Source organism: Phragmites australis, chromosome 17 (genome assembly GCF_958298935.1).
Source record: "Phragmites australis chromosome 17, lpPhrAust1.1, whole genome shotgun sequence".
In the NCBI taxonomy this organism is placed as follows: Eukaryota; Viridiplantae; Streptophyta; class Magnoliopsida; order Poales; family Poaceae; genus Phragmites; species Phragmites australis.
The window spans coordinates 7699248-7716082 of record NC_084937.1 but is presented as its reverse complement, the minus strand read 5'-3'; the positions used below and the strand labels follow the sequence as shown (position 1 = coordinate 7716082).

The window sequence follows — 16835 nt, the reverse complement described above, 5'->3', positions numbered from 1 at the left end:
ATCAGACTTCCTACCTTGAAGCCAGCAGATGTCAGACTCTCTAAACACCCATCATCTGATGTCAATCTTTGCTTGATGCTTTCAGAATCACCACTCTTGGTTGTGTCACTATTAAATTTCACATCACATGTGATGCAAGTTGTCTTCTCAAAAAAATCAAGTGGAAACTCTGGTTTTGTGCCTGCGTAAGCTCTACTGCTGAGGATGCTACTGCCCAACTTCTTCGTTTGCTCTGCTGTAAGGCTTGTCAAACTGTCACCTCCACTAGGTGTATGTGAGTAAATATGAAGACTGCCATCATCATACAAAAGAAGACAATGTGTTTTATCTTTGGATAAAGGCTTATAGGCAGCAACACCAACTACTGAGGAATTTGAACCAATACTGTGCCTCATATTTTGTGCAACCAATTCGTGAGGACCCAATGACACTGCAAGAGGAGCATTTGATTTAAATTTTGATAGGCAGGTAAGAGTCCCAGTGCCAGCTACTAGCTCTCTCCAACGGTAAAGCCCGGCTGGATTGGATTTACCATCATGGTCTTCCTCGCATATATATGACAATTCAGTAACTGATGAAGAATCAGCATCCAAGCGCCCCATGAAGGTTGTACCATCTTGATGAGACACAAATAGAAGCCTGTAGGTTGACGAGAAGTATAATGACAAACCTTTATTCATAGATACTGCATCTTTGATCAAAACTGTTTCAGTCAATATTTTGGCACCAACATCACCCTCCAATGCAACATTCAGCCTATACAAAAGGCCCCCTTCAGAGAGAACAAGCAGCACCAACTTCCCCATTGAGGAGGGGATGAGGGTCGCATCAACTATTATATCATCAGCTACAGTGAAATAATGCATGGGGCTAATGTTGTCCTGCGAGAGATCATATATCTTCACAAACATGTTTGTTACTACCATGAGTTGTACCTGAGAACCTGGAGTCCATTCCACACGACGAATATATGCTCCTTGCAGAGCAAGTTCTATGGCAAGGCGATCAGTTACTTCACCACGACTATTTAGTGTAAGCACATGGCAGTCCTCGTATCCAGCAACAGCAAGGTAATGATCCACTGAGGGATTGAAAACTAAACGAACAATTTCAAAGCGGACAATGTTTCTGGACAGAGGCTTCACATTTGTTTTGTCTGCTGTAATAGGTGCTGCAGTAGGCTGTCCAATAATTTGTCCTACATCAAATATAGCAACCTTATCACCTTCTCCAACAGCAAGCTTACCTCGAGTGCTGATACTGAGCAATGATTTAGCAAGAGAACCATTTGCAAGTTGTGACTTAAGTTCCCTGGAATTAGGATAATCAGCTTTTATCTTCAGGTCTAGCGATCCACTTTTAAAAGCTTTCTTTAGTTGAAAGATATCAGAGGAATGTGACACCAGCACATCACCTCCTAACAAAACCTTCCTGTCTTTCAAAAGATTCGACTCCCTTCGGCTGAGTATAGTGGGCAGCAACTTCTTGCATATTTCAAGCATTCTAACTTCAATATCCAGATTTTTGAGAAATAAAGGAAGCCCATCGCTGAATCCTTTTGGCACAGATAGCTTCATGGAATTATCAGCATCAGTGGAGATGTCATCTTCAAAATCAGAGCCACTGTCCACAACCTGCTCCACATCCTCATGATAAGGTAATATGGGGTGGAAGCTGCTAGCAGCAGGTGTTGGTACAGCAGAGGTGCCAGTAAATTTCCGAGGTTTCAAGCACTGACAGCTGCTTCCTCTCACACCTCCAGCCCCACAATCACAGAAGAAACGGCTCGATCGGGAGTAAACAACACGATGCCCTCGATGACACACCTTAGCACAAACAGAACAGCAACCTTTGGAAACTGTCAAGTCACACGTATAGCAGAAGTACCAATGCTGTTCCATGAAATTACTTCCACTGGATGTAAATGTGCACACTTTTGACGCTAGAGCTCTATCACTGTTTCCATCTTCTTCCTCATCTCTATCTATGCTCCCTAACTCCCCATCAGATGTACCATCATCTTCATCTTCCTCACCAGAACTAGCATCACAATCAACAGCAGGATTACTTTCTTGATTGGTGTGAATAACAAGGTTTTCTGAATTTTTTAACTGCTTTGGGATGAGAGATACAGATCCAAAACTGTTGCCAGAAGTTTTAGATGAAAGTCTCTTAAGGGCACTTCTATTTAATCCAGTATCACCAAACACTGCCTCCACAAAAGAAAACAGAAACTTCAAAGTGTGCAGCATACCCTCATCCTCAACCATTGTCTCCATCAGCATCAGAGACTTTTCAAACAAGTGCTTGAAGTGTGATTCCTCATTTGATAGTTGAACAATAAAATGGAAATATGCTTTGGCAGTCTGGAGGTCACGTGACAAAAATGCTGTATCAAGTAACAGTAGCATAGAGTTAAAAAGGTGATGTTGAAGTTCTTTGGTCAATGTTTCAGATGAAGGACATATGAGATGCATAAAAAAATCCACTGCTAATTCTCGGGTTGCAGGGCCGACTGTACCATCTGTGCCTTCAACTTTTACAGAAGGCCCCAATATTACAAATTCTAACCAAGACGAAAAGCAGGGCACTTCCATTCCAACAAATTTGTTTTGCAACTTCTGCTTAAGACCAGGACAAAAACCATTGCCTAATATATCAGTAAACAAGTGGAGAATCTTCAAATTAACCTGCTCAGATTTGCATTTGTCCAAAACATCAATAAAGACTGACATATCAGCACGTTCAGAGGCAAAAATACGGCTTGCTCCTTCAGGTGCTCCATCTGGATCACCAAGGAAGAATTTAAATACTTCTCTTTTAGATCTAAGGTCTTCCACTAGATCTACAACTACAGAAACTAGAATCTCTTTCACCCCACTATCCATGCTTTCGTTAGAGTTAATGTCAGCCAGGAATCCTTCTAGCTGCTTCAGACCAAACAGTTCACTATATCTAGAAAGATCATCCCTGTTGTTAATTAGACTCATAAATATAGAATCACACTGTCCGTGAACAGATTTGAATATTCGATCTGATCTTACAGCCATCACCATACCCAGCAGTTTGGAAATAATACCCTCATCAACTCCTGTGACCTTTATAGATCCATCAAAGGTTTGTATGATCTCATTTATCACCAGAATGCAAGAAAGGAGGGCACTGTTGCTTGAATTGTAATCTGATGGAAATCCATGTAACAAGCACTTCAGGAAAGAATATATTTTCTGTCCGTCACCCAGTTTTGAGGTGACTCCATCTATCCTTGACGAAAGCTCGTATATGGGTCCCAGCATTTCCAAATATGAACCAGATTTCTCAAAAAGAAGATGATGCTTGGTTCTGTCAAAGGCAGAATGCTTGAGAAGCAGGGAAGGATAACAATTATCCAAGGAAGGCTTTCCACTGTCAAGAAATGACAGATATGCTTTCTTAAAAGTATGAAGGTAGGTCTCCAAAAGAGATGATAAGACATCAAAACAGTGTCCACTGTTCTCAGTTATGTATGTAAACAAACTCTTCCCAAGAGCAAATAGCTCCTCACCGTGAACCTCCTGCTTTTGGTGTGAATTCACCTCAGTTTTTCCACCTGTTTGCTGCCTCCAAAGACCAGTATTAATGAGAGAGAGAATAAAAGAAAGCCATACTCCTTTCCTGGAAAAATCCCAACTCTCTAGGTCACTTGAACAAAGAATATCAGAGTGCAACAACTTCAGGAGTCCAAATATTAATGCAGGTAGATCAACACCCGCATGAGATAAAGCACCATTGCTAATACTGAGAGCAAACGTTAGGAAGGTGTTGACATCGGCGAAGTCAGGATTCAACAAACCATCATACAGGAGAACAGTCTCATTGCCACAATAGCCTATACCAGAGAGAGTGCTCCAGCAAATCAAGAACAAATATCTTTCCACAATGAGATCATCCACAACTTGGGCACTCCTACCACTCCAAGAACTAAGGATTTGTGACATAGTTGCACCCAAATCAGCCAAGTTCAAGCCCAAAGTTTCAACAGCGGCCTTATCAAAATAGAACTCAGCATGAGCTGGAGTGACATCAATCAACTGAGGTAACAAGTTACTAGTTACAGCATACTTCTTGGCAGAATCATCAAGCAAATCCTCCACAATAACAGTTGCAAAGGATGGCAAGCAATCATTCATGGAATGTGACTGATCTTCCTTCAATTGGATATCCCTCAATCTGGATCTTAACCTCATAAACAACCATGAAGGATGTGTTAAGGGGTACAACAACATATGTCGCAGGATGAGCAGAAGTCTCGATAAGAGCAATGCCCATCTTGTCAGTCCAGCCACAGTTACTCCAAGCGGGGGCTTTTTCATTTTCTCTAGGCAAGAAAGCACAATTTTGATCAAATCAGCCTTTTCTGACTCTGTGGTTAAATGGAATGCTACCAAAAGAATTTCCAGATGAAAAGCACAAGGAAGACTTGCGCAGAAATCACTAACATTCAATGAGCTGGATGATGTATCATTTGCCTTCCCCAAAAGATAACCAACATACTGAACAAAAATCTTTTTTGCCAGACTAAATCCTGAGTTTTCTGCGTAAGTCATAGAATGCGCAACTAGAGCAAGTGTATGGTTGTTATAAGTGTATTTCCCATTGTCAACATTAAACACTTTCTCCACAAGGTCCTCCCTTAAAGAAGCAGGGCATTCATCACAAACAAGAAACATTTGTAGAAGTTCAAAACAGGCTGCATTGATGTGCAGTAATTTATTTTCAGAAGAAAAATATGTTATATTTCCAGTGCTACTTTCATCAGGGAAACAGGCTTGGCACTTGAGTATTGAAAGAAACTGATCTAGATGAGAGGTGTTGAACTTTCTGCAAGCATCCATATATGTAGCACCGCACCATTCAGGAGAGAAGATGGAGATTTTCATAAAGCGTATCAAATCAGCAGCTAATTGAATAGGCCCATGCTGGCTGCTTGATGGACCACTCCCTACAGAAGTTGGCTGTTCAACACTATCAGCTACTCCTGTAGGACGTACCTCAGCAAAAAGATTCCCAAAAAGTGCTTCTTCTTCATGACTAGCCACAGACTCCAACTCTGAAACGACAGCTTGTTTTGTGCAACTCAACTGGGGCTTCTCACTTGTAATTGAATTCACTCCTTCGTGGAGGAAAAAAATGAGATGTACCAAACCATCCAACCATTGTTCTCCTGAAGGGAAGATAAATTGTAGATACTCCTCACATGTGTATTTCTTCAGCAATGGTACTTCCTCTGAACGAACATAACAAGACAGACCATCTATCTCATGATTGCATGAATAATCTAGGACATCTTTATCAGGTTTGTCCCTGTCAACACGACTTGTCCATCGTCTGGTGTCTTTAAGAAGTTTCAGCACATATTGAACAACATGAGGAGAGTAAGCTAAAGGAGGCATCAAGCAAGAACTAGATTTTTCATATCTCCATATATTAGGACTAAAGATTTCCAACATGGATGCAAGTATACATACTTGTACTGTACAACAGATATCACCGTTGCAAATGATAATTTGCATTAGCTGTAGAAATTCTTCAAGTATCTGCAGCAAGGTAGTGCCAACACCATCCACAGAAAACACTTTGTCATGATTAGAGAACTTAAACTTCAGTCTGAACAAGGCTGGCAGACTATTGGTGCATCTTGCTACTGAGGATAACATCATGGCATCAGAAGCATCAGAAGGAAACTCCATAGCAAGACCACAGACTAACTTCAAAATTCTCTGGGTGAAAGACAACCTCAAGTTAATATTTATATCCTCAACCATTTCCAAAGCAGGAGACTGGCAAAGCTTCTGAACCAGTGTAAGAAGGCGAGGTATACAATATAAGTGAACAACTGCAAAATGCTGCGCTAATGGCACCATGCCATTTGGAGATGCTGCAATGCACGATTCGGTATTCTCTGGAATAACATAATCTCGTCGCAAGTATTCTGGTGATAAGGCCAAACAAAACCTTTTCAGGTCATCTCCACTTTTCGAGCAGTTGAAGCCTGGTATCAAAGATAAGTGAGAAGTCATCAAATGAAGAAGAATAGCACATAAAATATCAAATCACATTTACACGGCAAAGACCCCAGGAGTTTACCTTTTAGATAGCAGAAATATTTCTCTTGTGGGCTCGAGCGCTCAGTTTCAATTTGAACAGATGTCCACTGCTCAATGATGTCATTTTTAATGCTGGGCTCCAATGAGTATACCTTGCTGTGAGTACCTTTATGTAGCACAGATTCCATAAAACAAGCAACTTCATTCTGAAAAGATGCAAAACATAATTATCATATAAAGAATGCTAAGTTAAGAGAACTCTAAGCATCTTTGCAAAATGCTGACTCAACCAAGATGGAAACATGATTGGTGATAGCATATCAAAGTACTCTTAAGATAACACAACATTGTAAACTTTGATAGGTCAGAACGATCATCTCTCATGAATTAAAACCAAGCCAACAGAACTTACCAGTAAGCCAAAGTCATCACACGCATATGATGATTTTTCTAGATACAAGAGACAGAATTCCAAAGATCTCTCCACAATCTCCACAACTGCTGGCTCCACTTGTTCCACTGATAACAAAAAGTGAGAGGAGAAAATAGAAGTGAGAAACAGATCAAATCCTAAGTAGGCATACTCATTTTCTTTGAGATGTGCTAGATCTGTTTCTAATGGTTAAAGGAAAGGCAGGAAACAGCAGAAAGGAGGGAATAACATTGGAGAAAATGTATTGATTATTATCTGAGAAATGTAAAGGAGCACTCCAATCATGATAAGCAATAAAAAGAAAAAGATTTCCCAGAAATACAACTTTGCATCAACGGGATGACAAGTTGTACCATTTTATTTATTCAACACATGCATCAGAAAGGACTTGAAGCTTCAGTTCTTTCAGTGACATGCAAGAGGTCCCTCCTGTGTTCCTAAGGGCACTCCCAATGCTCCATGCTAGACAGTGTCTATGGATATTAATAAGCTATCCACATGGGATCCAAGATGGTGTGCAAAAAGTAAAAAGTTGAGGAAGAGAGAGAGAGTAGTGTCTTCAAGTGGCATTGCTTAGCACAAAATCCAACAAACAATACATGACAAAAATATGCATTGGAGAGGAAAACAGTGTCTATCCAAAGAGAAAAGAAAGAGAAGGGAGAGAACTTATTGTATGGAGCTGCTTTAGAAAGTATGCAGTAGAGGGTTAGTCCCTGCCAGTGATTTCGAGGTATGCTGGATAGCGGGTGCGTGAACGGCGTTCCAAGAATCAATGTGTGCGCGTACAATAGACTCAGGGACACAGGGAATTATACAGGTTCAAGCCTCCTAGAGGATAATAGCCCTACGTCATGTGTTGTGTTATGGAGGATCTCAATTGAATACATAGGTAGTTCTAGCTGACTGCCAGATTTTATTTGTTTTTCTTTACAAACAAGGTCCTCATCCCTTTCTATAGCAGGGAGAGGAGAACTTACGTATAGGTCCAAACAGAAGACTCTTCTTATCCTAATATCTAACCCAAGCCATCATTATGAAGGACCATCCTCGACCACTTGATCGGCCTGCTGACAACATCATGTCCGTCGTGCGGCGCCACGTCGACCTGCAAAAGTCTCCATAGCATTTAATGCTACGAGACGAGACAAGGCCCCTCTGCGCCGTCCGTGACTTCACCCACTGGAGTTGACATCTGGGGAAGGAAAACACCTGAATGGATGTCAATAAACGCGATTGGGCAGGTTGTGTTAGATCTGACGCTGTGACCAGTAAGGTCGGTCGAGGGTTTATGTGATGGTGTAGGGATGAACTGGAGATTGAATCCCCTGAGCTCTACTGCCCGCTTTGTTGTACTTCCTGTCCCATCTCTATTATGGAGAATTTTTTTAATTGGGAACGAGAAAATCACCTTAATTCTGTGAGCCTGAAAGTAGTGTATGAGCTTACAAGAGGTCATTAGAATGGCGTATAGTAGTTTTTTAGCATGTGGGTACCGAGACTTCGCGTCATGCAGGACCTCACTGACGTAATACACTGGTCGCTGGAGACCTTGCCGCTCGACGACAAGGACAACGCTCGTGACCTGTGGTGAGGCAACATAGAGCAAAAGCTCCTTATCAGGTCGAGGCGCGGTTAGAACGGGAGGGGAGGAGAGGTACCTTTTGAGCTCCTGGAATGCCATCTCTGCCTCCGACGTCCACTGGAAATGGTCGTTTTTCTTCAGGAGTTTGAAGAGCGGCAGTCTTTTCTCCCCTAGCCTTGAGATGAACCTACTCAGAGCAGCAATGCATCCTGTTAGTTTCTGAACCTCCTTTAACCTGGTCGATGATCCTGATCTTGTCAGGATTCGCCTCTATCCCTCGGTGAGACACGAGGAATCCGAGTAACTTCCCTGACGGAATCCTGAATGTACACTTCTCCAGGTTCAGCTTCATGTGATACTTCTGGAGATTGTCGAACGTTTCTTAAAGGTCTGCGACCAGGTCTATCTTGGTCATGCTTTTGACAACCACATCGTCCACATGCCTCGACGTTTCTTCCGAGCTGTGGTCAAAGAATGAGTTGAATACACTGTTGGGTAAGTTGCACCGGCGCTTTTTAAGCCAAAAGGCATTTTTACATAGCAAAAGACCCCAAAGGGTGTAATAAAAGTCGTCTTTTCCTCATCTTCCCTAAACATACTAATCTGATGGTACCTCGATCGAGCATCTAAGAAACATAACAGATCATTGCTAACCGTTGAGTCAACTAGCTGGTCGATTTGAGGAAGAGGAAAAACGTCCTTTGGGCACGTGTTGTTAAGGTAGGTGAAGTCGACGCACATTCTCCACTTGCCATTATGCTTCCGGAACATAAATGGGTTAGCCAGCCATTCTGAGTACTACACCTCCTGGATGAAGCCTGCTTCCAGGAGCTTGTTGATCTCCTGACAAAGCGCTTCCTTCCGGTCTACTGCGAATCGACACGCTTTTTTGCCTTACTGGTCGCGCGTCTGGACACACAGACAACTTGTGCTCGATCACATCCCTGAAAACTCCTGGCATATCAGACGGACTCCATGAAAAGACGTCAGTATTCACCCGAAGGAAGGTGATGAGCGTGAGTCCCTATTCGGGATCCAGTGAGGCCCCTATTTGGACCGACTTGGTCGTGTCGGTGTCATCCAGGCTCACTGCCTTAAGCCGATCGTCTGGGCTGGCGACGACATGGACCTTTACCAGTCGCCTGCTAGGTTCAACGGTCACAGGTTGCGATCCGGGAGTTAGCTCGACCATGTCGAGGCTACTCTTGTCGCAGTGCAGGGCCGTTTTGGCGTTGCCAATAATGGTGATGGCCCCTGTTGGCCTAGGGATTTTGATCGCATAGTATTCGTAGTAGGCAATGGCCATGAACTGGGCCATCGCTGGTCGTCCGAGGATCGCGTTATATGCGGTCCCGAAGTCTGCCACATCGAACAGGACCCTTTCGGTTCTAAAGTTGTCCGGCGAGCCGAAGGTAATAGACAGCTCAATTTGCCCTAGAGGCTTAGCCGAGGAGCCTGGGGTGATCCCGAAGAAGGGTGGAGATGGCCTCAACGAGCTCCTTGGAATCTGTAGGGCGTCCAGCGCGTCGGCCAAGAGGAGGTTGATCAAGCTCCCCCCATCGACGAGTACTCAGCCCAGCCAGACGTTCTGCACTGTGGATTCGACCATGATGGGGTAGCGACCAGGGCATCTGACGCACAGAGATGGTGGGCTGGCTGAAAGTGAGTGGGACCTCCAACCACTTCACTCGTGGGCTTGGGTCCGGTGCGGTCGCCCACACCTCCCGAACCACCGACTTGTATTCCCTATTAGAGTAATATATCGCGGCGCCTCCAAAGATGTGGACCATGTGATCGGCCTACTGGTATCCTACTACCGACTGGTCGGGGGCGGCCCTGTTCTCATCGTCCTTGCCGTGCTTGTGCTTACGCTCCTCGAGCTCCTGGTCGATGATGCCTCGAACGATCTTGCACTCAGTCAGGTTGTGGGCGTCTGTACGGTGGATCGGGCAGTAGCCCCGACCCTTTTTCCCGTCTTTCTTCTCAAAGCGCCAACGTGTTAGGCTGGTTTGCTTGAACACTAAGACCTCAGGAGGTCCGGCTTTGCGCTTGCTCTTCTTGTCCTTCCGGCCGACCCCTTTGGAAGAGGCGAGCTGGTAAGAAGTAGGTCGCGGCTTAGCGTCGATCTGTTGCTCTCGGGCTTCGATAGCCTGCGCGCACTTGTCCGCGAGCTTGAAGAGCTCAGATGTGGTTTGGATCACCCGAATGGCCAACTTCTGAACTGGTCGCGCAGGTCCTCTAGGAGTGAACTGATCCGTGGGGGAGGTTCATCAGCTAGGACCGGACGGAACCAGTCAAGACGGTAGGAAGTAGTTAGCTATGACCTTCCCATGGCCTCCCGCAGTCTGCAACATGGTGTAGATTTGCAGGAACTCTTCCGGATTGGTCGAGTCGTCATACTTCTCGGCTATGACCGGCCGGAGCTTGTCCGTCCAGCGCACCTCCCATAACCGGGCGGATAGGGCGTTGCACCCTGTCCCGTAACGGGGAGCCATTCGTTGTTGGGCGGGCGGCACACGCCCGGGGGGAGAGGTTGCGGTCTCAGGGTCCCGGCGACAAGGTGGAGCCGTCTGATGCCTCCCTGCACGGGAAGGCATGCGGTAGTTCTACTTGACCCCTTCCTGCTCCCGCCTAGCCCAGGCCACCTGCTCTTTAGTGGCCACCTGGCTCTGGATCACGCCACAGAGGTCACGTTGGCGCAGAGAGTCGCGTAGGTCGGAAGGTTGACTGTCCCAACGTGGCGGTGGTCCATGAGTACCCCCTGTGGTTGAGGGAGCACGAGACTTATTCCACCGCGGGCCCTGCCGTGACCTTTGAAAACTGTGACCCTCACTAGCCTTTGCGATGGACACGATGCATGTTGACGCAGTCTGACGTCGGGCGGTCTCAACCAGGAGGGCGAGATCACGCAGCCACGGTGCCACATGCGAGCCCTCCGGTACAAGTACCGATGGGTGGCTAAGGAGCATTCGCAAGGTCTGTAGGTTCTACGCCGGCATCATGGTCTCGTAGTCGAGACGCTGGGCGCGGAGCGGTGATAAGTCGCGAGGGGGCGCCCTCAACACTTGGGCAGCATGATGGCTTAGGCTATGACGCCACCCTAGACTGCACCCTGTGTAGGGGCTCCTCAAGACAACGCTAGGGATGTGGGGGCTGTCTCGAAGCACCTACCTGTCCGGCGCCGGACTGGTTTCCTTCTGGGCGTATAGCCGAGGGTTCGCCATCGGCGCTTGGGACGTGAGGGCCTCCAGCACCCTCTGTTGCATTGTCCACCATACAGACCTCACGTTGGATCTCGAAGCTCCCAGACTCTGTTTCGGTATCCCATGCCTGGAGCACAACGGGTTCATCCGGGTGGTACCCCATGACGAATGCCTCGCGACGATCCGAGTGCTCGGAACGGGACTGAGTGATTGTCGTGGATCCGGCCATGGGTAACCTGATCAAGCTTTTCAAACTTGATGAAACGACGAAAACACGCCCCATTACTTGGCGCGCCAAAAGTCGAGGGTTAGTCCTTGACAGTGATTTCGGAGTATGATGGACAATGGCGTTTCAAGAATCGATGTGTGCGCGTACAATGAACTCAGGGACACAGAGAGTTATACAGGTTCAAGCCTCTCGGAGAATAATAACCCTACGTCCTGTGTGTTGTGTTATGGAGGATCTCAATTGATTACAGAGGTAATTCTAGTTGACTACCAGACTTTATCTGTTTTCCTTTACAAACAGGATTCTCATCCCTTTATATAGCAGAAAGGGGGAGAACTTACGTGTGGGTCCAAACAAAAGACTCTACTCATCCTAATATCTAACCCAAGCCATCATTACAGAGGATCGTCCCCAACCAGTTGCTTGATCGACCTGCTGACAACGCCTCATCCGTCGTGCAGCGCCACGTCGACTTGCAAAAGTCTCACTCCGTAGCATTTAATGCTAGAAGATGGGACAAGGCCCCTCTACGCCGTCCATGACTTCACCCACTGGAGTTGGCTTCTGGGGAAGAAAAACACTTAAGTAGATGTCAATAAATGTGATTGGACAGGTTGTATCAGATCCGGCCCTGCAACCAGTGAGACCTATCGAGGGTTTATGTGATGGTGCAGGGAGACTAGTTGCGTACGCCTCATACTGGTCATAGGAACCACACCCTGGTTGTACTGGTCGTGGGAACCACACCCTGGTCACGGACCGACCAGTTTTAGAAATTATACGCCTCTGGCCGTTACATCCCTCATGAGACCCGTTTGCCAAGATACCCCTTTACTCAATACACCGACATAACACTAAAGGCAGCAGGATACTCTGTACTGAAGAGCACCGAATTAAGAAGGCACCTATCCAAAAGCTCAAAATAAGGCAAGGGAATGCATTGAAGTGACATCTATTCTCAAGAGAGATGAAGGAAAACATCAGACTCCCTCTCTAAAGGTTACCTGACGCAGAAAGAGAAAGAAAACCACACAGTAAATAAGACACAGATTAACAAGGGGGTAATCCACAAGCTAATAAAATAATGCCAAAAGGGTGAATAAAAAATACTGCAGGGTTGAATTCACATTTCAATGTTGTCTCCTAAGCAGAAAAGTGGATGAATGAGAATGATGTGAACTACTGTATAGAACACATATAAACAGCATGACTTGAAAGAGATTAGGGTCTATAGATGAGAGGGATACACACATATTGGAATGACAATTAATTACTCTTGCTTGACACATAATAAATACATTGCTACCCCTGTTATTTGGATGATTTGACCCCTATGAACAATCTCTTAATCCAAGGAAAATTATCTCTTAACATGTGGTATATATCTACAAGGAAATTAACCCAGCTAACAAGGAAACTAATATTTTTGTTTTGCTCGTTCGTAGAAGCAACGATGTATTGAAAGACAAATCTGGTATTGGATGTATTATTCTGAATCCAACAGCAACTAGACAATTACAGCCATAAACCGGAACTAGGGATAATCTGGTTGTTTAGGGAACATTCTGGCTTTAAACCACAAGTTACTCCAAGATACATATGATTCTTACATACTCATGCAAATCTCTGCAGTGTTCCAAAATATAAAGACCTTACTCCTTATTTGAAAATAAATTGGAACTACAACTCACCATTGCATTAATTTCTACCAAATTATTAAGAACAGCAAAAGGCAAATCTGTGACCAACCCCCACTGACTGACAGTCATGCAATTCAGACACTGTACATTTGAGAACTGATACTGGCAACCAAGCAACAACCAGTCCAATACTAGAAGAAAGAAAATAAGACTTGATACATCACTAGGCTATAGGGAAGGAAGTATATTGAACATAGTCTGTGCATCTAAAGTGCAAATGTGCAATGATAGAAAATTGTCAAGTGAGCAACCAGCAACAACCAGTACAATACTAGAAAAAAGAGAATAAGACTTGATACATCACTAGGCTATAGGGAAGGAAGTATAGTGAACCTAGTCTGTGCATGCATGCGTGCATCTAAAGTGCAAATGTGCAATGGTAGAAAATTGTCAAGTGACTGCAACTAACTCAAATGAGTCTCTTCATGGTACCAAAAGATTCACAAAAATTGCACACAGAAAGTGCAAACAATCATGACCTTGCAGCACTAAGAGTAACCATGGTAGAAGATAACAAGAACAAGCAAACTTGTACACCCATTACACAAACATAAGGAACTGAAACAGAATGCAGAAGTCGAGCACAGCCATATACGTGAAACAGAAAGGATGTTGATGATGGTTTAACCTGTTGAGAAAAATGGGAATTTTTAATGTTTTCGTGGGCCTTTTTCCATGCTAGACCGGCTGGCCCTTTTGCTTTGGTTGAGCCTAGGCCCATGCGGTGATGCTTACAAGAGCTAGGGGGATCTAGTTAGGGTTGGCGATGGAAAAGGAGAGAGCAGAGGAGAGAGGCGGCGGCAGCACCCATTTTGGCAATGGCGGCAGCGTAACCGCATCCCCGATCCCTTCAGGGGGGTCAAGGTGTGCTGGATGGCGTGGCTGCTTCTATATGTAGGCCGCCTCCCTCTTCTATGTGTGCACAATCGAAAAATCCATCCATCCTCTTGATTCTCACAGGTGGGTTTGGGATCATCTATTGTGCTGGAGCCAAATCTCTTCACAGGCTTTGGTCTAGTGGTTCTGAGCTGGAAGAGATTGGTTGGGGGAACACTTGTGTTGGCTCTGGTTGGAGCTGCGTGTGTCGAGGCTCATCCGCATTTGCAGTGGTTGTGCAGTTGAGGCTTTGTATCTCCGTCTTCCCTCTCGTCGGTGGCAACTGGCAGGTGATTGGATTTCTAGGATAGCGGCTAGAGAGTCATGCCTTGCCCCTATTGTCAGTGCATTTCTGCGGATTGCACTATGAGTATTGCTCCTCTTTTCCTTGTTCTGGACGGATCAGGTAGATTCACATTCTTGCTCGATGATGAATGATTGTGCTGAAACTAGGCATATTTTTTAGTACAATAGTTAGACTTGTGCATTCTCTAGTTGATTGGCTATTTGTGATATCCCCTGGGGTTATCATCGGTGAACTTCTCTGGTATGTTCTTGTTCACTGATAAAAACATATGTTGGTTGATGCTCCAGTGGGCTGCTTGTTGTTATTCCTGATCTCAGTGCTGCTGTTGGTGCAGAGTTTACTCAACCTTTTTGATTCTAGAGTTAGTAGCTGAATTAGCTGTTCAGTTTTATTACTGTCTTTGCTATATTTTTGTTTCGTCTGGTTAGTTTTTGTATGCTCTGTTGTTGGACAGCACCACTGTTCAGAATGATGATATAAATCTAGAGAAATCTTGTTCAGGTTCTTGAACTGGTTGTTATCTTAGAAATCTTCCCAGTCTATGTTGTTTCTAATAGAACAGTTAGGGAGCAGGTTCTCTAATGTCCTGGGGCCAACTGTTAGTTTCTTCCTGAGAGCAATTTTACTCATGTTTCTTACGTGTTGTCCGATACTCGTTATACACATGATGATGAGTACTGTTTTCTTTGGTTTGCTGGCTGCTTATCCAAAGGTCATGTGTAAAAGATTCTTTCTATTATGCTCTTGTATTTTTACATGTGAAATTATATCAATGCTCATTTTATCGCATTATATACAACATAACCTTCCTGATGAACAATTCAAGACTGAAGCATGATACAACAATGAAGTAAACAAAAGCCTGAGCTACAAAGGGAACAGCTCAAACAGTGATAGGGAAACCAAACGCCACAGTAGATAATCCGAAGTCTAGAGTAATATCGTGCCAAAATAAAGAAGGGGAAACTAAGTAACTAAAGGCCGTCGAACCTGCCCAATAAGCAAGAACACAGCAACTGAACCAGGTGATGAAAGATGAGACATGAAAGTTATCATCCACCGACCAACCGAAAGACTACACCTATCTTAGTCCCCAACAAGCATAAGCAAAGTTAGGATCGTAACACAAGCCAGTAGCAGCAGTAGCAGCAGCTGCATCTCGCACCCTAAGGTTACAGCTGCGAGATCACAACCTGCTAAGCAAATCCAGAACCCTCGATAGCAGCAACGCGACAACCCTCGGGGAACATCCAAGACGGAAGAGGCGGAAGGGGTTCGCGCGGGATCAGAGGAGCTCACCTGAGGCAGCGAGGACGGCGGACACGACGGCCCGGGCGGCGGCGAGGACGGCGCGGGCAGCGGCGGGGTCGGCCGGCGGGCCGGTGGCGAGGGCCCCTGCGAGGTCCTCGAGCCCCGGGAGTGCCGCGGGCGTGCGGAGGCGGCGCGCCGGTGGGTCCCGCTCCCCGGCGGCGGCGAGGAGGAGGTCGAGCAGCGCCGAGATCTCCGCCACCGCCATGGCGAGGGATCTCCGATAGGCAGCGGAGCCCTAGCAGAGAGAAACGGGGGCCGGATCGATCGCCTCGCGATGGTGTGGGAGGGTTTTGTGCCGCTGTGTTGTCGTTTTAGAGAGAGAAAGAGAGGAGGAAAGCGAGAGAGCTGGGCGTGGGGGATGAAGGTGATGATGTGAGTGGCATCTTATTTTACATGGGTTTTGGTTTTTGCTTCCTTGAGGTGTAAGGAGATGTTTGATTAGCTTTTGGGCATTTAAGGTTATGTTTGCTTTTGTTTATTGTTGATTTTTGAAAAATTAAAATGTTGATTTTAATTAAATAAATTAAAAATTGATAAATTGGTTGATAGTGACTTTTGTGTCTTTTGATGTGTTGAGATCTTAAAAAATTCTCATAAAAAACAACAGTCAAAAACCAAGTTATAAGCAGCTTTTAGTAAATACCATTTTTTAGCAAAAGCCTATAAATTTCAGCTATGTCAAACAGGTTCTAAGCCATGTGTTAAATCGGTTCTTGGTGATTTTTAGGGAAGTTTTGCTATATGGCCCTGTAAAATGAATGGCTTTTTTTGAAAGGTTGCTTGACGTGGGTTTTTCCTTTTTCCTTTTGGAGAAAGAAAAATGTTTTTTCAAGGAGAAAAATCAGTATTTCAAAATATTTTTGGAACATTTTACACCCTTTTCCATCCATGTAACAGATATTGGATATTTAAAACTGCCATTGTTTTTTTTTCTTTATTAGAGGAACAAGAAGTTGTTTTGGTCAAGCTTCTTAGCTATGCATCGAATTAGTTATTATTCCAATTAAGCAAGGGCTTTCTTGATTATTTTGAATTTTCATGTATGTGCTTTTTATCAAATGGGTGATTTGGAAGCCTTCCTGTACTGATATTATTCTAAAGTGGA

The 16835-nt window shown here is 44.8% G+C and overlaps 1 protein-coding gene across 1 annotated transcript in view; it reads right to left on the bottom strand.

Moving 5' to 3' along the window:
- Nucleotides 1–16083, bottom strand: part of LOC133897226 (auxin transport protein BIG-like) — a 29078-nt gene extending 12995 nt beyond the window's left edge. The window contains exons 1-4 of the mRNA XM_062337871.1: nt 15719–16083; nt 6499–6605; nt 6127–6292; nt 15–6031 (exon numbers count right to left, since the gene is read on the bottom strand). Of these exons, the coding sequence (XP_062193855.1) occupies nt 15–6031; nt 6127–6292; nt 6499–6605; nt 15719–15935 (6507 nt within the window). The 5' untranslated portion in view covers nt 15936–16083. The remainder of the gene's footprint in view (nt 1–14; nt 6032–6126; nt 6293–6498; nt 6606–15718) is intronic.
- Between the last annotated feature and the right edge of the window lie 752 nt (nt 16084–16835).